The 21,236-nt window shown below is 56.9% G+C and overlaps 3 protein-coding genes across 6 annotated transcripts in view; 2 read left to right on the top strand and 1 right to left on the bottom strand.

Annotated features, from left to right (window-relative positions):
• CCND3 (cyclin D3) overlaps window positions 1-11,588 on the top strand; it is a 35,983-nt gene extending 24,395 nt beyond the window's left edge. For 3 of the 4 annotated variants that reach the window (XM_065649605.1, XM_065649608.1, XM_065649604.1), the window contains exons 2-5: window positions 407-622; window positions 6,763-6,922; window positions 7,468-7,610; window positions 9,809-11,588. In XM_065649605.1, the coding sequence (XP_065505677.1) occupies window positions 407-622; window positions 6,763-6,922; window positions 7,468-7,610; window positions 9,809-9,970 (681 nt within the window). In that variant the 3' untranslated portion in view covers window positions 9,971-11,588. The remainder of the gene's footprint in view (window positions 1-406; window positions 623-6,762; window positions 6,923-7,467; window positions 7,611-9,808) is intronic. The other variant, XM_065649606.1, reaches the window with a different exon arrangement.
• A 1,077-nt stretch (window positions 11,589-12,665) lies between these two features.
• Window positions 12,666-15,535, bottom strand: BYSL (bystin like). The gene is made up of 7 exons (XM_065649498.1): window positions 15,208-15,535; window positions 14,682-14,844; window positions 14,471-14,609; window positions 14,057-14,190; window positions 13,787-13,947; window positions 13,497-13,599; window positions 12,666-13,295 (listed from the first exon to the last, which is right to left on the bottom strand). The coding sequence occupies exons 1-7, from the start codon at window positions 15,479-15,481 to the stop codon at window positions 12,947-12,949; spliced, it is 1,323 nt and encodes a 440-aa protein (XP_065505570.1). The 5' UTR covers window positions 15,482-15,535; the 3' UTR covers window positions 12,666-12,946.
• A 51-nt stretch (window positions 15,536-15,586) lies between these two features.
• MED20 (mediator complex subunit 20) lies at window positions 15,587-18,422 on the top strand. Its single transcript, XM_065649548.1, has 4 exons — window positions 15,587-15,632; window positions 15,755-15,909; window positions 16,607-16,860; window positions 17,496-18,422. Exons 1-4 carry the CDS (start codon window positions 15,619-15,621, stop codon window positions 17,709-17,711), a joined length of 639 nt encoding a protein of 212 aa, XP_065505620.1. The 5' UTR covers window positions 15,587-15,618; the 3' UTR covers window positions 17,712-18,422.
• The last annotated feature ends 2,814 nt before the right edge of the window (window positions 18,423-21,236 follow it).

Raw genomic sequence — 21,236 nt, 5'->3', positions numbered from 1 at the left:
CCTCATTTTCTGCAGAGGTCCCCAGTCCCCACAGAGCAGAAAATGGAGCTCTGCTGTACAGCTGCCTGGAGATGTTAGAAAAGGGGCCAGATAATGCAATTTTGGTCTTACCTTATTTGTGCGCTTTTTCTAGCAACATATAAGTTCTGCTTCTTTCCACAGGAAGATGAAGTCTTAGGGCATTGGTCAGCCTTGTTGCTGGTGTAATCCCCCCAAAGTCATCGGCTTCACACCCATAACTCATTTATTCCTTAGCACCGAGGAGCCTCCAGGGCCCTGCAAATACGTGTGAAACACCATCATAACCAAAAGCTTTGAAGCTGCGGTGCAGGCAGGATCTGGGGAGTCCTGTGCTGATTAAAACTTCCTTTTTATTTTATTTATTTTTGTAATTGGGTTTTGTCAGGTGTGCGAGGAGCAGAAGTGTGAAGAAGAGGTCTTCCCCTTGGCCATGAATTACGTGGATCGCTACCTGTCATCCGTCTCCATGCGGAAAAACCACCTGCAGCTGCTGGGAGCGGTCTGCATGCTCCTGGCATCCAAGCTGCGTGAAACCATGCCCCTGACCGTGGAGAAGCTCTGCATCTACACAGACAACTCCATCACGCCACAGCAGCTCCTGGTAACCACCCCTATCTCCAGCCCTCCGCCTCCTCCCCAGCTCTCTTTATCTCCTGCATCCTGCTGCTTGGCAGCACGCTGGCCTCTGTGTCTCCTCCTGTTCTCTTTTTCCCATTTCTTCACCTTCCTCTGCGTTCCCCAACCACTCTTCTCCCCTCCTGGTCCCGGTGGGTGCGATGCCAAGGGGAGGGAACGAGCGGGACCTTCTGCTGCCCACGTCCTGCTCTGCGCTCTCCAGTTAGAGCAGGGCTGCTTTGCCTCCCCATCGCACGCTCAGGCAGAAGCTGTGTAGGCTCTGAAAGGCAAAACGTTTTCTCATCTGATAAAAGTTAGAGCAAAGATCCAAACCTCAGCGTTCAACTTTGCCAATGGGGGAGGAAATGGGAGAACCCCTTTTCTTGGGGGCCTTCTGTGCTGGGAGGAAACAGCCACCTCGCTTCGAGTGACAAACATCCCTGGAGACGGTTTGTCTACAAAAATTTCTCAGGGTTAGTCATTGCCTTATTAAATATCTATTTTTTTTTTTCGGGCTGGGGTGGGTGAGATGATTTGAGTGTGATTTGTCCCCAGGGTGGGGAGTGAACCCACAAAACTTTCAGATGTGAATCGGAAGGGAGCTCTGGTAACTGGGGAACTCTTGTATGAACATGGTTTTTCCAAGTGCCCGTGAAGGTTGGGGAAAACCCCCTCAGCTCCATCCCTCGCTCCCCGGGCTCACTTGTGGGTGGTTGTTGCCTTAAGTAGCGCTCACGGAAAAAGCACGTGGATCATTACTACGAATAGTGGTGAAGGATGGGAATGCACAGAGGAAACACGACTGCTCGTTGCTCACTTTCTCCTGCTTTGCCAGGACAGCTTCGCCCTTGAGAGGGGGAATGGGAGCTGGTTTGCACTCACTTTTCTGCTGGGCCAGCAAAAGTTGCCCCTGTTGCAGAGGCAACAAGCTGAGCAGAGGTGCCCAACAGTCTCCTTGGAGGCAAGCGGGCTGCGTGCCCCAGCGAGGCCGCTGCTCTCCATGTTCTCGGGAGTGTGAAGCTGGTCAAAACATGTGTTGTGGGCCAGTGTCAGGTTTGTGTCCCTTCAGAGCGATGGATGAGCTCTCTGTCCAGCAGGAATATGGGTTGCAGGAAGGTGAACTTACTGCCATGCTTCATCTCCATCTCCCTCTCTGGTTCAGGCTTTAAAGGGAGTCCTGCTGTCATCACCCCTGCAGATGAGGGCAGAGCATCCCAGCAAGTTCTAGTCATTTCTGCAGTGTGGACCTTGGGCTACAAGGAATTGGACTTGGTGGGCACCTTGTGCATATCTCTCGTGGTCCCGATTGTATTTCATTCTGATTTATTTGTTGATTTATTCTTGGTGAGGGTTGGATTTTTTCAGCTGAATCTGGACCTTTGTTTGTAGCAGGCTCTCCCAAGGAGAGCAGTTAGGAGATGTGCGGGCAGAGCATGTACATCATCCCTGGAGCTTTTCCTTCACTCTCGCACTCAAATGCTAACGCCTCCTCACTCAGAGTCCTTTTTCTTTCTTTCCCCCAGAGGTCTGTCAGCAGGAAGCTGTGGCCAAGCAGTGCCACAATATTCATCTTCCTTTCTCCCTCCGGGCAGTATCGGGGTGGAGAGGAAGGAGGGAAGCGCTGTCTGTCGCCTGTTGCTCGCTCCTGCTGGTGCAGCTCTTGGTACCGGAGTTCTCCTTCTCCTTTCTGGCGCGTTTTTCCCCACCAGGATCCCGGGACACGCACAACGGGCAGCACAGCTTGACACTGGGCACCGAGCTCCTTCATCCTTGTGCTCCAGAGTCAATGTGCAGTGGAGGTGGACAAGAATGGCTTCATTTTGGAGGTCAAAAGTCCTTTCTTGGGATAGCCCAAGACAGCTTGGCAGCCTTTTTCTCTTTCCCAAGGGGATGCCCGTGAGGACTCAGTAATGTGGGGTTTATTGCTGGTAGTCGGTGCGAGCAGAAGGAATCACAAACCAGCCCCAGCCCTTCAGCAGAGGTGCTGAGGCGTTTGCGGGTGTCTGGGCAGGAGGTGTTCTGCACCCCGATCCGGGGTCGGCTTTCCCTGCCCCCCACAAGGCTTTTGGTGGATGTTTAACCCTGTTGGGAGCAGACCCTACTCCAGCCTCCCATCGCTCCCCACTGTAAAAAGGGATTGGAGGTAACATCTGAAGATACGTGAAGGATTTGCCTTTGCTTTGGGACCTGACGAGCGTTAATACCCTGATTACAAAACCAGGGCGAGCTGCTGTTTTCTTCCTCTGTGCTAATCGTGGTAATGTTACTTCTCTTTCACAATCCTGCAGTGGAAGAGGGTGGGGAGGGGAAGGGGAGCTTCTTCATCAAGGTTTGGACAATGGTGCATCCTGGATCGGTGCCGTCGCAGCCTCCAACGCGTCCTCGCGGCCCTTCGGAGGAAGCCGGCTCCCTTCCCAGGGCTTTGCTTCCTTCTCTTGCAGGGATGCTTGGCACCAGCTCAGCAGTTTGGAAGGGACACGTTTGAAACAAAATCTTGATGAAGTTATTCTAGGTAGAAGGAAATGATGCAATGAGGGACTTGTCCATTTGGAGGAAGTTGGATTTCCGTCAAGGGTGTTATCTAACCTACCTTTTTTTTTTTTTTTAATAAAGGCTTTTCTGGCCTGTGCAAGAGGGTGTTCAGCTGCTTGAAGGTTGGGGAGAGCAGCTGTAGGCCACCTTCATCCTCCTGCTTTGCCCCTAATACACTGTCTTGCCTCTGAGGTCTTTGAGCAAAGGTCAGTGTTGCAAACCACCAGGTATTTCCTAGCAAAGACCTTCAGCAGGATCAAGCCACTGGGCAGATAACTGGGAAGCGGTGCCAGGAGGCCACAAAGAGCAAAAATAAGAGCTGGAGATAACAGCTGAGTAGGAAGGGATGTTCACTTGTGGCAGAGCATTGACCTCCCAACAGACGTGCTTGTGTTTTACTGCTCATTGCATGGGTTGGATAGATGTGACCGTTTCTGCATCTGAAGTTGGCGCCTTTACCCTTGACATCCAGACTTGAGCTCTGGTCAGGCGACGGAAACAAACGTTTGCCCCAGATTTCCTATTTGCAGCTGGACTTTCATGGCTGCTCATTTCTGTAGCTGTGTCTCAGTGGCTGGGGACGGTGGGCGGCCACCAGCAGCATCAGCTCTTTCCACCTGCTTTCTGAGTCAGCTCGGCGCCGCAGCGCAGCCTGCTCCCGCTTCGCTGGTGTCTCGTTGAGTCTGCGATCATGTGAAATGGTACCTTATCAACGGGAGTGACAAAACCGAGCACAACCTCCTTCTCCTGCAGCCGGGGCTGCTGCAGCGCGGAGCTGGGTGCTGCTCCGGCGCCACCTCGCCGGGGGTTGCACCAACTCCTGCGTGTGTGGGTGTGCTGAGGGTAGAGCTCGATGTGCAGAGTGGCTGTCACTGCATGAAAAGGGGAGAAACTGGCACGCCTGTCACATCCCCGGCTGCGTTTGCAGAGCTGTAAATGGAGTAAAACCGTCTCTGCTTGTGCCACAGGTCTGTCTTGGTGAGAGGGGCAGAGGCAGCAGCTGGGGGCTGTTTCAGTGCAGCGGGGCTGAGCTCTGAGATCACCTTGTCAGGGCAGGCAGTGGGAAATGCTCACTGCTTCCCTTCCCTTCTGTTCTTTTCGGTGGGATGCAGCCCGGAGGGATGAAGGGGAGCCAGCCTGCGGAGGGAAGCTCTGCCCTGGGGATCTTGCAGGAGGGACCCGCTGCATTCCCGGCAGTGGGGTGCTCGGTGGGCAGTGCTGGCAGCTCGTAGCCCTTCCCCGAGGAGGGTGCGCTCCCCAGGCTGCAGAAACAAAGGGACATTTTCCATTTTCTTCCTCTCTTTCATTAACCAGGCAGAGGCTGATTTAATTAGGTGCAAAACAAAATGCCAGGAAAAGGATGTTTGCTATACTGAGTGGTGCCGTTGCGAACCTGTTTGCCTGTCTCTTGCAGCCTTTTGTTCTGCTTCTTCCACAGATAAAGTGATTCAGAGATTCTGACATGCTGCTCTGCAAGTGGGAAGTCCCCAGGGTGAGCAGGAGAGGCGAGGAGCAGGGTGGGTTGGCAGGAGAGCGGCTTCCCTGAGCTAAATCCTGTGAGCCGGTGACAGTCCTTGGCGCCTGGCGCCTTAAGCTGGCACCCCCCGCGCCGGCTGGGGCCGGGATCAGGCCTTTGGAACAACGAGGTTTTTAAGAAGACGATGAACCCAGGTACTGCCTGGAAAAAAGCTGCTTTTGTGCGTTGCAAACGGACGGGCCGTTGTCCCCGATCAGTCCTGGGGTGGCAGGAGCCGGCTTGTCCCAGGTGAGGTCTCGCAACTGAGCTGATCTGCGCCCTGGATCTTCCGAGGACAAAGCGTGTCCCGGCAGGGCCAGGCTCGCTGCCACACATGCTCTGGTGGCTCCGGGAGCTGCCACAGCTCTGGGGAGAAAGGCAGGGAGCAAGAGCTGGATGATGCTGGGCTGCTGTCCCCTGCGTGCGCGGGTGCTAGGTTTCTTCTTGCTTTTATTCTGCAAATTTGGCTTAAAAATATAGGAAGACTGGCAGGCTGGCCATTGGTATGGGTGACTAGCGAGTGTGCGCGAGCTTTTGGGTTGGGAAGTGCAGGCTGGGGAATGGCAAATGGCACGTTTGGCCTCACAGGGGGTTTGGAGCAGGTTGAGCAACGCTGCTCATTTGAGCAACACAAACTGGTGGTGTTGTGTAAGGGGAAAGAGTGGGTTTAAGAAAAAAAAAATGAGAGAAAATGAAGATGTGCCCTTACGAAAAATCTCACTTCTTCAAAGCCATCTGTTCTGGCAGCCCTTTGGCACGGCTGTGGGCAGCACTGAGCTTGTAATCCTAGACTGCTTGGGAATAGAATAGATATTCTGCTGGATAGGGCTGGGCCCTGAAACGGAGACATCTGATACAAATCCCAGTTCAGCTCTGTCCTTCCAGCCCTGCAGGGTGTTTTCTCTTCCCAGCACATCTGTGGGGCCACTGTCACCTCTGCTCGCAGAGGAGGGATGTGGGGGCATCTTCTGTGGCTGTTCTGGCATAGCTGGACCCTGTTCCCAAAACCAGATTTGCTGCTGCTCCCGAGGATAAGAGAGATTGGGGACTGGAGATCTCATCGTGGCTCGGGATGCGGGGGAATTAGGACGAGCAGGGGGTGCAGGGGTGTCTGTGACATTGGGATGGGACGGGAAACCGTCCTGGGAAGATGCTGCTCTCGCCTCTCCTGAGACTGCTCTGTCGGTGCATGGTTGTACCCAGATGGGACATCAAACCACCCAGCCCATTGAGACCAGTACATGTGTGGCATCTGGCTTTGATCCAGCTGCTCCCCTAACTCACGTAGACCTTGACATTGATGGTGAAGTGGGGAACTGAGCGGAGGCGTCCCAAATTCTGTGCTAAGGCTCGAATCGTGGGGTCCCCTTCCTTACACCGTGCTGGGTGGCACCTGGAACCAGTCGGGCTTGCCGGGTGGTGACTCTGCCAAGTGCTCTGCGCTTCGGTGGCCTTGTTGGTGTCAGGACTAACGCCCAGAGCTGGCGGAGCCCGCGAGGGGCTGAGCAGACGAGAGGAGCCCCCAGGGAGCACCCGGCCCTCCTGCCATCTGCTCCCCTGTTTGCAGCTTGTGCAGAGACCAGATCATGGAAAGTATCACAGAAATCCCTGTTTGATGCTCGGAGAGAGGCACAACGTGGGATGGAGCCGTTGGTGCATCACTGGGCAGTGCCAGCAGGTGTTGGGTGTGTGTCCAACAGAGAGGAGCGGAGAAGCAGTGCGGGAATGGGGTGTCTGCTGCTCCTCGCGCCGGATTGTCCTCTGCAGGCTGCTGCAGCCACCTTGCAATGCAGAGGAGTGTCAAAGGCTGATCCGACTGCACCTTGGGAAGAAGAAACCAAATTTATCGCTTCCTCTCCTGATCTTTATTCCCAGCTTTGCAACAGCTCAAGGCTGGATTTGGGCCATAGTCGCAGGGCAGGGACGTTCCCTCTTTTCTCCATTGTCTCATGGATTGTGCTGTTCTGCTGTCCCTTCCCCAAGTGCTGCCCTTACCTGCCCTTGAATCTGGTGAGTGTTTTTCCCTGGTCGAGCCCCACTGAATAATGTTCTGTCTGTTTGTCTGTCTGACTCTGCAGGACTGGGAGGTTCTCGTCCTGGAGCAGCTAAAGTGGGACCTGGTCTCGGTGATAGCAAATGATTTCTTGGCTCACATCCTCCATCACCTCCCGCTGCCGAAAGACAAGATGGAGCTGGTGAAGAAACACGCACAGACCTTCATCGCCCTGTGTGCCACGGGTGGGTGTCTGCTCGGCCGGAGCCCCCGGCGTGCTCTATGGGGTGGTAACCGGGGGCTGCTCTCCACCGCCCCGGCTTTCTGGGGCGCTGAGCACCTGCCTGCCTTCATATCAGAGTGTTTGGCTGCTCAGTGACATGTTTTCTGCCCCTGACAAAGTGGGATAATGGTGCTGGGGGCTCTTAGTGGGTACCTGAAAGATGCCAGGGAAGAGCAAAGCCGCCGAGCCGCCCCGCTTGCTGTGGGAGGGCACCAGAGTACAGGCTGGGCTGAATCTGAGCTGTCATCAGCCTTGCTCTACGTCATGAGAGCAACCTCGTCTTCAGGATTTCTTTTGGTGGGATGGGCCCGGAGAAACAGCTCCGTGCAGCCGCTCTGGTGCTCAGCCTGTCCCTCTTCCTTCACCCCTGTTTCCCTCTGCTGAGCCACAGACCCCTCTGTCTGCCCCGCTGAAGTTTTGCAGGGAAATCAGTCACAAGAACCCACCATGTGCATCCCTGCTAACGGCTGCTTCTTTCTGCCCCTTGTGTACCCTCCCTGGCTCTAGACCACACTTTTGCCATGTACCCCCCCTCCATGATCGCAACGGGCAGCATCGGGGCAGCGATCCACGGCCTGACGGTCTCTGTGAACGATTTCAGCGGCGAGGCCGTCACCGAGCTGCTGGCCAGCATCACGGGCACGGAGGTGGTGAGTGCTCACGCGGGGACACAAAGTGGTTTTGCTGCTGGATCTGCTGGAAACCTTTCCTCTTTCTGCTGCTCGTTCTTAGAGGGAGAGGCGATTTGGCTGTTTGTAGTCATGCCGACTTTGCTTTGAGGAACGCCTGGAGATGAGGGAGCATCTCCAAACGCGGTTTGTCAGTCCCATAGCCATGGTTGGCTCCTGCGCCGAGCGGGATGAGCTCGGGAGCCTTTGAGCGGCAGCACAAAGGGGAGCGGCTGTTCCCCGCGGGCAGGTGGCTGGGGGATCGGGTTGACGCGCTGGGATGGGGCAGCAGAAGCCGGGCTCAGCATCTGCTCAACCTGTGCCGGTGTCTGGTTGCAGGTGCCCAGACCGGGGCAGGAAGGGGGCCAGGGGCAGCGAGCGTTCCAGGACGCGGGCACAGCGTCGCTGTTGGGCTCCCTGTTTCCAGGTCGCTCCTGCTGCAGTGCAGTGATCGGGAGCTTTTCTGCTGCCAGGGGCCCCTTTTGATCTTTTCTTCTGGCCGAGCACTGCTGCCGGCAGCCGGGCCAGGTTGGTTACAGTCCCCTGACAGCAGCGCCAGGAATTGGAAAAGGTGCCGGTGCCGCGGCGGGTGGGAGGCTGCGACGGGGCTTTGTCCGGGCAGGAGGGCGTCCTGATCTATTTGTGCGCTTGCATTTTTTTAATTGTTTGTTTACCAGATCTTTTTTAAAGAGTGAATCAGTGCAGCCAGCTGCTCTCAAGCTGCTGCGATGAATGGGGCCGGGGCTGAAACCTGCGCTGGGTCGGGGCTGGTGCAGGAACAGGTGGGAAGCAGGAGGGCACCAGAGGGAGCGGGGAGCATCTGGCCCGCCCGGCCGAGGTGCCGCACAAACAGGACCGCGGCAGCTCCCGGAGCACAGGGAGCCCTGGGGACATGTCTACAGCGTTTCAGGGCTCCCGGGGGATGATGCTGCTCCCCAAACCTGGCCTTGCCATTCCCCTTTGGCTCCGCGCTGGAGGAGCGATCCCCTTCCCGCAGCAGCTGCAGGGACGGAGGGGGCGATGGCACAGGTCTGTGGCTGGCAGGAGCTGTGCCATCACACTGACCTGGCTTGTGGCAGTGACAGCACTTCAGGTGAGGCTGGGGGCTGCTCTGGACCATCCTCATCCCACGTGGAGCAGGACCAGAGCCCGTGGGTGTCACCCAAAGCCCCCGGCACGGCGGCAGAGCTGGGAGCTCGCAGGCTGGGGCAAGCTCAGCTGCCTGGGCAGCCCCCGAGGCTTCTCCAGCCGGGGCAGGAGCCTGGCTGCCTGCGGCCAGGCCACCTCTCAGCATCTCTGCCGAAATCGCCGACCGAGAGCCCGTGAGGCCCTGCAGCGAGCCGCCCGGGGCGGCCGCGCGGACGGAAGCGGCGCGGAGAAGGGGAGGTGGGCGTTGGGGCGTTTGCTATTTTCGCTCCCCACATCCTCTGACAGTTTCTAAGAACCGGCGGCAGATTCCTGGTAAGAGATTTCGGGGTGTGACAAAATCCAGCCAGCACGCACGGCCCCGTGGCGTCCGGCTCGGCCCTGGGGTGCAAAATCTCACCTCTGGCCCCTCAGTTTGAGCCCCACGGGTGCAGGGCTGGGATGAACCCATTGGCGATGCCTCCGCGGCTCTTGGTGCATCGTGGTGCTCTGGTGTCAAAGTGGAGGAGTTTCCTCCTCTGGTCACAGCTCGTGTGGGGAGTAAACAGCGGGTTTGCTTGTATTACAAGTGATGTGTCCCAGCACGGGGCTCCCTGCACCCCAGGGAGTCATGCGGGGCTCCCCGGGGACAGCAGGAGGGGAGAAGCCTTGAGAGAAGCTCCGTGGCTGCAGCATCGCTCTCGTAAAACCATCACTCGCGGGGCTGGGGGGTTTGGGTTGCACAGGCTGGTCCCAGCCCTGCGGAGCTCGTCAGCTCTGCCGCGGTGCTGGAGCCACACGCTGCATCCAGGCAGAGCCCGGGTGCTTTGGGAAGCTCCGATGGGAACAACGACTGTTCCTTCAGAGCGTGGGGCTTCTCCCAGAGCGCAGCCACGCCGGAGATGCCCCTTGTCAGAGAAAGGCGGCTCTGTCTGCTGTGTTTAGATGCTCCAGCAGCCACAGACGTAGCCCAGCAGCTGCTCAGAGCTATTGGTAAGGCTCCCACCTCTGCGCAGCAGAGAACTGAGGCTTCTTGTCCCTCTCCCGTCCCGCAGGACTGCCTGAAGGCCTGTCAGGAGAAGATCGAGGCGGCCTTAGCCGAGAGCCTGAAGCAGGCGTCCCAAAGCCAACAGGAATACAGCACCACCAAGACTGCTGCTTACCCGGCCAGCCAGCCCACCAGCACCCCCACAGACGTCACAGACGTCAACCTGTGACCGGCCCCCCTTTCCCGAGCGCCGCCCGGCCCCGCCGCAGCCGGACCTGGTCCCGGGCACCCAAACGTCGCTGCACCCCCTGCCTGCCGCTCAGCTCGACGCGCGCTGAGGATCCGTTCCGCTCGCTGGCAGCGCGGAGCAGGATGGTCCGGCCGGGCCGGCGGAGCTCAACGCTGCTCGTCGGCTTCTGTGGGCGGCCGGGGTGAAGCGACGGTTTCCGCGGTGGCCGGGCACAGGGGCAGCTGGGGAGGGGGAGCAGGACCCAAAATGCAGTTGTAAAATGTTTCTCAGCTCGTGTTCCTCGGAGCCCGGCTGGCCGCTGCTCGCTGTCTCCGCAGGGGTGTTCACCGTGATGACTGCCAGCCCCGCGTGGGCCATCAGTCATGGATAACGAGCCCCTTCCCCGGCCTCCGTGACCAAAATCCCTGCAACCCCCCAACCCACGCGGCTCCAAGACAGAACTGAGTGTCCGGGCGGAGGGAGCAGGTGCTTGTTGGCCCCGTGATCCCGATTGCTTTGTGCCCGTTTGCTGCGGCTCCCGGGCGGGTGGTGCGGCTGCTTCTGCTTGGAGGGGGAAACCCGTGGCTTGTTTCTTGTTGCCGTTAGATTTGGGATTTGTGGGTTTTCGGCTTGCTTGGGGACGTGCTCCCCGTCTGCACGGACAGCAAAGTCCTGGCCTTGGGGAGTAGCCTCCCAGGTGAGGTTTGGGCGCGATCCCCTTGGCTTCCCGCTGCCCCACTGAGGCTGCTTAATTTATTGTTAACTGCTGGGAAACGGGGAGGGAGGAGAACGTGGCCGTTCTTGCTGTGGGGCCTGGATGCCGGTCTCCTCTCCTTCCCAACAAGTGCCTTCGCCCTTGGCCCCTTCCCGACCTCCCTGGGCAAGGGGAGACTCTCACTTGGAAGCTGGTTGTGTTTTTTTAGGTAGCTTAGACATCAGACTAGGTTTTAAGAAATCCCTTTGAATGTGCTGCTATGGTCTGAAATGCGTCTTCAGCTCCTCCAAGGCAGGGACCTCGGATCGTGCTCGGGGGGCTGCGTTGGGGGTGGCTCCAAGTTGTGTCCTCATCTGGTGGAAAATTTGCTGCGCACTTGAGTTGAAAAGCAAATATTGCAATTTTTGTATTGTTGTTGATCCTGTCTGTTAGTTTTTATAAAAAAGTGTTTAAAAAAATAATGCTGCTTTTCTAAGAGGAAAACCATTAAATAGTAGGATTGTATTAACCAGGAGAAGCCAGAGAGACTCTGCAGGAGGGGAGGCAGACGTGCTGCTCTATGAGCTCTGGATCTGTGGCTGTTGTCCCGTGGGGGACGTGGAACGGGAGGTAGGAATCTTCCTGTTTGGATGCCACTAGAAACGAAAGTCTGAACAGGTGGAAAAGGATGGGGCTGCTTTTCTTCCACTAGCCTGATTTCTCAAGAAGAGCCATCTGCTGCTGACTCCTGCTAGTGGGGGCTGGGGGGCGCAGAGCCTGTCTGTACAAAAAGAATTTTTTTTTTATATATATAAATGAGTTTTAATTTAAGAGTAAAGTGGTTTGGTGTTCACACGCAAGAGGCCCGCTGCTGGGAGAATCAGAGGACCGTATGATGTTGCAATAAAGTATTTTAAACAAGTGCGAACGCCTTGAGAGTTTTCCCTGTGCGATCCGCTCAGGCTCTGCTGCCCTCGCAGAGCTGCTGATCCGCCCCGAATCGTGCGGGGGGCCCAGCAGGCGCGGAGCCCCTGGGCTGCTCCCCGAGGCTCCAGCCCCGCGTTTCCCTGGGCAAGCGCGGGGTGAAGGGAGCGGGCAGGACAGCGCCAGCTCCAGCCCCACTGATGCTGCAGCACCCAAGGGACTCGCTGCGCTTCCCCAGGCCCTGGGGCAGCTCATGGATGGAAGTGATGAACACGGCACCCAAATGCCTTCCTGTGGGCAAGGTGGCAGCGACTTCACCCCCCAGCAGCTTCGAGCCGCCCTCCCTCTCGCCTACAGTGCGCTGGGTGCGTGTGAGCCCAGGCTATCGCTGGCGCTCATCGGCTTCTGGCTTCTTTTTAAAGAAAGGAGATAGAAATCGTGAAGCCAAGGAAAAGGCGCTGCGGTGTGTGACCAGCCCGGGGTGGCCGGGCTTTGCGTGCAGCTCCGCTTCACGTGGCCTCTGCTTCCACTGCTGTCATGGGAGAAGGTGGCGGCTCCCGGGAGAAGCGAGGACAGGAGGCAGCTGTCCCACCAGAACCCGCTGCCGCAGGGGCTTTTCTCCACAGGCAGCACCAGCAGGACTTTGTGCCAGTTTCAGCGGCGAGACCAGGGAATCGCGACACACAAACCCTCAGTGTTGCAGCATCGCCGTCAGCAGCTCTGCAGGGTCAGCTCAGTGCCACATGGGACACGGGAGAAAAAGCCCCCGCAGGGTTTTCCAGCAGAGGCGGCCCGTGTGCGTGGGCTGGTCGGGCACGCGGCTTCACCAGCCTCACTGAGCAGAGCTACAGCTGGGAGGCACAGGGGGGAGTGTTTTGGGGAAATCCAGGGAGGGCAGAGGGGGTGCACAGGGGTCCCTTTGCAATCTGGGGACAGGTGCGCAGGGGTCCCTTTGCAATTACAGCACCAGCGACTCCATCTGCAGCTCTGCAGAACCCTGGGGCTGGTGGCTTTGCTCTGCCACCTGCTGGGGACAGGACGGAACAGGGACAGGGCAGGGCCACGCAGGGATGTGACTGACAGACACGGCTTTGGGTTTTATTTTCCAATATAGGAACAGGCCAAACCCTCGCGGGTGCTGGTGGCACCAGGTTCCCGGGTGGGACAGGGGCTGCCCTGCCCGTGACGAGCAGCAGGGAGCACAGTTCAGCTCTGCGGGCACAGCGGAACCCAGCACCCATGGGGAGCGGCAGGATCCCAGCTCCGACGCTCCCGCGCCCCGCTCACACTGAGCCCCCAACCGCACAGAGAAGCGTCCCGAGAGCAGCTCAGGCTGCACTTTTCCCGGCTCTCCCCGCTCACTCCATGGCCGCCGGTTGCTGCCCCTCCACGTCCCGTGTCTTGGAGTTCACCAGCTCCCTCCGGATCTCCGGCGAGATCTGCGGGTGGCTGTGGAACTTGAGCAGCTCCAGCAAAGCCTCCTTCTGCTCCGAGGACAGGTCCTCCTTGTAGCGCTGGGCGAAGGCCAGGAAGCTCTGGTGCCACAGCACGGGCAGCTCCCGCTGGTCCGTGCGGAAGGCCAGGAAGTGGAAGACAAGGGCGTCCACCACGCGGAAGGGCAGCGCGTACTTCTTGTCGATGAGCAGCCGGAGGAAGATGCTGTTGGCACCGCTGTACTGCATCTCGGCGATCTTCAGCATGGCCGCGCTGCGGAGACAGAGGGAGCAGTGAGGTGAGGGCAGGGCAGGCAGGAGCCACCCTGAAAAAGTGACAAACCCATCCCTGAACCTTGAATCTCAACCCCAGAGGGAGGTGAGTGAATCCCCAACCCCTGAGATGCCGCAGAGGCTGAGGGACAGCCCCAGTGTCCCCAAAGAGCCTCTGCCCCCGCAGCCCCCAGTGCATTACCTGGAGTGCAGGACGGGGATGGAGCACTTGGTGAGGATGCTGCCGATGATGATGGCCTCCCGCAGCGTGCAGGTCCCCGACTCGCACAGGGGGATGAGGATCCCTGGCAGAGGAAAAAGGCAGCGCCTGCGTTAACAGCAAACCCCTGCGATCCCCAGACACACCGGACCCGGGGAACAACAGCTGCTGGCACTGGGGTTGCAGCATCTCCCTGCTGCGCAACCAGCCCCAAACACCCTCAGATCACCAGACAAGACTGAGACCAGTCCCAGTTCACAGGGAGTCCCCACCTTTGAACCAGGCTGCCGGCTTGAACAGCGCCTTCTTCAAAGCCATGTAGAGGTGGAAATTGAGGCGCTTGTACTCGGCGATGTCATCCCTGACCCGTGGCAGCAGCACCAGGTTGTAAAACCGCTGAGCCATCCTCTCTTTCAGGTTGGATGAAAATATCCTGGGAAAAGCAAAGCACAAAGTGAGCTGTGGGGAAAGGAGTGGGGGACAGGTTGGTGTTTTGTAAATCTAAAAAGTCCCACACCAGCAGCTCCCAGAGACGATCGTACCTGGTGGCTTGGTACATGGCAGCTGCTGTCCACGTCTCCGGCTCCGTGATGTAGAGGATCTGCTCCCAGTTGGACAGGGCAGGAATGATTTTAAACGCTTTGGGGAGCTTCCCACTCCTGTATTTGGACAGCACCTTAAAGACAGGGACACAGGCCAGGCAGTGACACAGGGTCACTGACAGGAGGGCTGCGGGACGTGTCTCAGGACCATGAGAGAGTTGTCCCCTCCCTTGGCATCTCTGGTAAGAAAGGACCATCCCAGGTCCTCAGAAAGGACCATCCCGGGCTCATCCCAAGTACGGTGCTCAGGAGATCATCACTCAGAAATTCTTCAGTGACTGATACGACACAAACCGCAGAAGTTCCTGCACAGAGTGAGGATGGGGACAGTAGAGGCAACGGCTTTGGGCTCACCTCCCTGACGCCCCTGTAGACCTCCAGGACGCGGGGATCCAGCTGGGCCATGGGGCAGCCCGACAGCTCCGACAGCGCCGTCTCCACCTCCGTCTGCTTCTCCGTGATCTTCTCCATGATGATGTCGGCCAGCGTGCGCCTGGGCCCATGGGGGGGACAGTCAGAGACCACCCCGGGGAGCGGCAGCCCCGTCCCGGCCTCTTCCCCTCACCTCAGCGGCGGGTTCTTGTTCATGAACATCTCGATGGCCGCCTCGTCCTCGGGGTCCACGGCCACCTCCCCGCCGTACTCTCCGCTCCGTCCGGCCGCCAGTGCCGCCTTCTCCAGCGAGGGCCACTCATCGTCCTCCGAGTCCGAGCCGCCCAGCGCCGGGCCTGGGGGGGAGCTGGATGAGCCCGGGGCCTCACACCGTGACATGGCGGGGATCGGGGGAGGAACCGGGGGGGACGACCGGGCAGAACCAGTGGAGGAACCGGGGGGAAACCAGGGGGGAATCGGGGGAGGACGGAGGAAGAACTGGGGAGGAACCAGGAGGGGACCAGGGAGAAACCAAGGGAGGATGGGGGGAAGACTGGGCAAGAACCGGGAGAGGACCGGGACAGGACTAGGGGGGAACCGGGGGACAACCAGGAGAGGACATGGGGGGAACCCGGGGAGAATGGGGGCAGGACCGGGGGAAAAACGGGGGAGGGACCAGGAGGAAACCGGGGAAGAACCGGGGGGGGACTGGGGCTCACCCAGCGTCGTGCTGCGCTGCCTGGGGCCCGCGGGCTCGCCGGGGCCGTGCTCGGCCTCCAGCTCCTCCTGCTGCCGCCGCGCCTGCTCCAGGATGCGGCGGGACAGCCGCGGCTCCACATAGGCCTCCCCGCCGCCATCCGCCTCCTCGGGGCCTCCGCGCCGCTTCCCCCGCGCCGTGAGCCGCGGGGCCGCGTCCTGCAGGATCTGCTCGGCCAGCGGCAGCACCGGCCCGGGGCCGGGACCGGAGCCCCGCGCCCGCCGGGCCTTGGGCATCGCGGGGCCGGGACGCGGGGCCGGGACACGGGGCCCACACGCGTGCGCCTCGGCCACGCCCCTTCCGGCGGCGCGGCGGCCACGCCTCTTCCGGCGCGGCGGCGGCACTTCCGTCCCGGCGCGGCGGGCGGCGCAGCATGGGGGTCACTTGGTACCAGCGGGGACGGGCCCGGGGGCGCCGCGCCGGGATGGGGCCGGCCCGGGAGGGTCCGGTGCCCCCGGCGGGTCCGGTGCCCCCGGCGGGTCCGTGAGCGGCTCCTCTTCCGGTTGCAGCGTGGCGCAGGTGCCGGTGGCCGAGGGGAAGAGCGTCCAGCAGACGGTGGAGCTGCTGACCAGGAAGCTGGAGCTGCTGGGGGCCGAGAAGCAGGGGACGTTCTGCGTGGACTGCGAGACCTACCACACCGCCGCCTCCACCATCGGCAGCCAAGGTCGGCAGCGGGACACCCTGGGGAGCACCGGGACACACCGGGTCCCTCATTTCCCCGCTCCCTGCGAGCCCCCGCCTTGCCTAGCCCTTGGGGGCGCCTTCCTGTGAGGATTCACAGAACGTTTTGATTGGAAAAACCCTCAAGATTATCGAGCCCACCCATTCCCCACCCCTGGCACTGCCCCACATCCCTGAGAACCTCATCTCCATCTGTCCAACCCCTCCAGGGATGGTGACTCCAGCACTGCCCTGGGCAGCCTGTTCCAATGCCCCACAGCCCTTTGGGGAAGAAATTGTTCCCCAGATCCAACCTCAACCTCCCCTGGCGCAACTTGAGGCCGTTTCCTCTGGTCCTGGTGCTTGTTCCTGGGGAGCAGAGCCCGACCCCCCCTGGCTCCAAGCTCCTTTCAGGCAGGTCAGAGATCAGAAGGTCTCCCCTCAGCTCCTGTTCTCCAGCTGAACCCCCAGCTCCCTCAGCCGCTCCCATCACACTTGTGCTCCAGGCCGTGTCTTGGGTTTCTTTGCTGTCTGTGGATTTTTCTGTGAAACTTCTTAAATTGCCGTTTTGGGCGCTGCATTTTGCTCCAGAGAGGGTGGGTGTGAGTCCCTCCGTCCAGCGCCTGCTGTGCCCATCTCCAAGGGGCTGGCACTGTCACTCGGGGGAGGTGGGAGCCCAAACGCCGTTGCTCTCATTTCAGGGCAGACAGGGAAGCTGATGTACGTGATGCACAACTCCGAATATCCCCTCAGCTGCTTCGCCCTCTTTGAGAATGGGCCCTGCCTCATCGCAGATGCCAACTTTGATATCCTGATGGTGAAGCTGAAAGGATTTTTCCAGAACGCCAAGGCCAACAAGATCGAGAGCCGAGGCACCCGCTACCAGTATTGTGACTTCTTGGTGAAGGTGGGCACGGTCACCATGGGGCCCAGCGCCCGCGGGATATCCGTGGAGGTGAGAATCGTCTCTGGAGGGTACAAAATACAAGTGCAGACGGGGAAATCCCCTGTTGGAGGCTAGATGAGAAATCCCGAGTCACTTTTGCGTCTCGGTGTGTTGCTCATTGCTGGTGGTTTGTCCCAGATATGTTTGTGTACGTGGCAGGCAGGGTACTTATCTCCTTTTCACAACAAGGTTTAATGTAGGCAGGTGCTTTAGTACTTTGAGTTTAGTAGTTTGTTCAGGGTTTACATTTGAACTTACTCCTGGTTTGGGGCCAGATTCGTATTTGGTAAAATGCTTTAAGTCTTTCAATCCCAAGGCTTTTTCCAGCTGAAAGATGTCACAGCGACACAAGTGGTTGGACCTACTAGCACGTGGGAATGAAATTTGGGTTTGGCGAGGGCGATGTTAATGTCATGTTTGAACCGGTGTCCCAAGAGCTTCGTTACTGGGGATTTAATAAAAACAGTGCCCTCACAGAGTATGGTTTACCTTCCCTTTTGAAGGGATGGCTTGCATGTCCTCTCCATTTGTATTTGTCCTTGTTACATGCAAAATGTTCTCAGATGTTTTTGTGGAAAGGATTCTCTCTCTAGAGTGGAAAGCGCTTTGCCTCCTGCGTGGCTGAGGCCGTGGTTTTGCTGCAGGTGGAGTACTGCCCCTGCGTGATCGCCAACGACTGCTGGAGCCTGCTCATGGAGTTCATGCAGAGCTTCATGGGCAGCCACGCTCCCGGTGTCCCCTCCGTGTTCAGCACCAAGCATGACAGCGTCTATGGCCCCGCGGACACCATGGTTCAGTACATGGAACTCTTCAACAAGATCCGCAAGCAGCAGCAGGTGCCCGTGGCCGGGATCAGGTGAAGGGACGTCCTGGAGCTGGAGCCACCGCGTCCTCTTCTGCCCCTGGGGACCAGGAGTCCCTCCAAACAGCTGCGCTGGAGGCAGCCCGAGGGTTTTTTTTTTTTTTCTTTTCAGTCTTTTTCCCCTGTCTGTGCATATTTCTTGTTCTCCTTTGTGGTTTTGAGCGTGTCTGGGACCAGGCATGTGGTTCCGATGGTTCTTTGTATGGCACTTTGTGCAGGGGGTTGCTGTTCATTAGCAGGAGGGGAAAGGACGAATTCCAGCCAAATGTGTGCAAGGGCAGAGTTTCCCTGATTGCAAACAGCTACAAGAGAGATTTCAAATTTTTTTTTTTTTTTTTTTAAGATATCCACATCAAAGTATCTTGTTATTTTTCATCAAAATAAAAAGCTGTATTTTGTGAGGAGATGGAGTCTTTCCGCACAGGAAGCATTGTGCTGTTTTGTGTTGTTGATTTACAGCTTTTGAAATTTTCTGTTGAATGGAGACGATTCTTCAGCATGGTTTTATCTTTTATTTGGCTCAAGAGCTCTATACCCTTGAAGCAAACTAATTTCCCTGTGGCAAAATCTGCAGGAATTCTGGCATTCCTGTTACGGCTGTGTTCTTAGCTTGCCTTCATCTTTTATATCCGATGGGAGCATTAAACCTTCTACCTCTCAGATGGTGCTGATGAAACCTTGTGATAAATAAATAAGCGAGGCCGGAGCCCTCTCATGCATTGGAAGAGAACACCAAGCGCTTTATCTCCTGTTTGAACGGTGGGTAATGAATGTCCTGTCCCTGCGCACCATTTCTCATTTCAGAAATCCTGGTTACTTCAGCAGATTGAATGGAGTAAGGAACGATTTGGGGAGTAAGAGCCAAAAATTTATTATAAGGCTTGACGATACAATATCACTTGAACATTTTTATTTTCTTTTAGTAGTGATTTCTTTTTACAGCAGGAAAAACAGGGAAATTAGATCCCTTTTGAGCTATCTGTCCCCTTGGTTTTATGTGCTCAGTATCTATCTGGCTCGCAACTGTTGTTTTTTTAATTCTCCTCTCTGCTCCACCCCCTGCTCAGTCTGAGAATTACACAGAAACACCCTCATTCCGCCACTCACCTTTGCGCCGAGCTGCCATCCCGGTTCTGGGGAATGCTGTGAGCAGCAGGTTCCGGCTCTGCAGCCCATGTCCTGCACACAACGGGTGGGTGTAAAGAAGGTGTGAGGATGGTTTTAGGATGGGAGATTTGCAAGAAGGATGGTGGGTTCCTCGGGAAGGAGCCGTGTGCATCTTGCTCACAGAAAATCTCGTTGGGTCTTGAAGAGTCTGAAGAGCAAGTAAAATAGAAATGGATTTCTCCTAAATGAATTTTTCCTTCTGAAGCAGGAAGTTTTGTTACTTGATTTGCTGGCTGGTGGAGAACTAGTTATTTACATTTATACCTTTAAATCTAATTAACTGTTAGAGTGCTTGTAGTTTTTAGTCTGGGCATTTAATACATTTAAGCAGCACTGGGTCCAGAAAGATCTGGTTAATGAGCCATAATAAATGGCATAATATGCCAAAAGTGTGTTAGAAATTCCAGCATGCTGAATATACTGAATTTTTGCAACTCTTAGCTCAAGTTCGTGACATGTGCACTGACTTCAGTGGGGCTATTAATTTTCAGTGATGAAAACTCAGTGAATCTGACCTGCTGTTGTTCCACATAGTTAAATGTGGCTGGGAAAACTTAGGAAAACAAACCGTAGCCTTTGTAGGGGTAGTTAGTTCTGTCCTGTTTCCCATTTTAAGTCTTCATGTTAAAAAAAAAATACCTTTTAATGACCAAATTAGCCATGCTGAATGCTGCTAATGGTTTATTAATTCCCGAAAGATGCGTTCTGTAACCAGAGATGTCAAAACTCTGGTCACATGTCTTAAAAACATAAAATGTGTGCTGGAATCTCTGGGGACTTCAGTGCTCTTATTAATACACTGTACTGTTCCTAGAGCAATAAAACGGGACCCCTTGAGCTACGTTCTGCCTTCAATTACCCATTACAGCCATTGACGTCAGCAGGTTTCCACGCGTGTGAGGATGGGTGGGATTTAGCCTTTTTTGTCTCGGCAAAAACGTCCATTGCTGTAACTGCGTTCTGTGAACAACGGGATCAGCTGCCCTGCATGAGGAGCTGCTTTTACACTGAGGCTTTTTACTTTCTCGATGGACAAAATGACTGGTTTTCAGTGTTATTAGCTGCAGTAATCCTCATTGTGCCCCCTGCCCCCAGCATCTATGTGGCAGGTTGACGTGGCTTGGAACGTGCTAGTCTGCATCTTAACAAGTCTTCAGGGGGCTTTAAATTGTGTTACGTTAATGGATTGAACCAGCGTAATTGAAAACCACCCTAATTTTGCCTGTCAAGGCATGGTCTAGAAGGTTGTTTTCCTGTTGCTGCCCAGTGTTTTCTCAGAGAATGCAAGATCTAGAGGGAGAGGTGGCCAAGCTGTAGTCCTGTACCACTGTGGATTCTTTTTTCTGCTCCTGTACCTCTCAGAATCGCTGGCAGTGGTGTTGCTTTCTGTGAGTTGAAGTCTGACCTAGAGGGGACTGGGGATCTCGGGGATGTGGGTCTCACTCTTGCATCGTTACAGCTTTTCCCCTCCTGGCTCTAAGTAGAGCCTGGGTGACGTTTCCAGGGTCACCAGCGCTTCAGAGCTGAGTCCAAGTCTTGCTGCCACCCTGAGGATACCGTGGGCTTTTGTCCTGTTTTGTGCTGTGGCGTTTTTTTATGAGGAGGTACTTACTGCTGCACCCTGCTAAGCTTTACAAAGAGAGTGAGGACATAAGGGCCTCATTATTCTTCAGTTTTAATTCTTAGCAGACTTTACAGACTCAGGGCTCATTCCAGTGGGGAGCTGTGGCGGAGTTGAGACGTGCGTGACTGGATTTCTGTGCACGTATGGGTTCTAAACACACCAGGCACTGGTCAAAAAGGGAAGGTGTAGAGAAAGGGCAACAAATCTCACAGGAAATGGAATTTGTGGGAAGGCTGGCGAAGGAGCTCACAAGGAGACCGCAAGGCTGTGGAGCGTCCTCGTGCCACGGCAGAAGCAGGAGGGCTCCCACCTGTCGCTCTGCCGAAAAACTTGACAGGACGGGAGGGGACACTTTTTGTCCTTGTGCAGAGGAATTGTGTCTGTGTCACTGCTGACCTGTGCTCTGTGTCATTGGTGTCTGTGTCACTGCTGACCTGTGCTCACCTCAGGGCCCGCTCTTTTACCTCAGAGCCCCCGTGGGGTCCCTCCCCAGTCACCTCAGGGGTCCTGTGGGGCACCTCCCACCCCACGCAGCCACCTCGGGGGCCCCTCGGGAACGCGTCACCTCCCGCGCCGCCCCTTTAAGAGTCTCTTTGTCTGCGAAACATCCTTATTTACCCTCTCGTGACTCAACCGAACTTCAGCCCGGGATTCACAAAGCCCGGTACGTCACCGTGCGGGGCGTGGCCCGCGCAGTCCCCGCCCCTCGGCGCGGCCCTCCCGCTCCTCGAC

Source organism: Caloenas nicobarica, chromosome 21 (assembly GCF_036013445.1).
Source record: "Caloenas nicobarica isolate bCalNic1 chromosome 21, bCalNic1.hap1, whole genome shotgun sequence".
Lineage (NCBI taxonomy): Eukaryota > Metazoa > Chordata > Aves > Columbiformes > Columbidae > Caloenas > Caloenas nicobarica.
The sequence above is the reverse complement of the archived record's forward strand: the minus strand, read 5'-3'. Positions and strand labels throughout refer to the sequence as shown.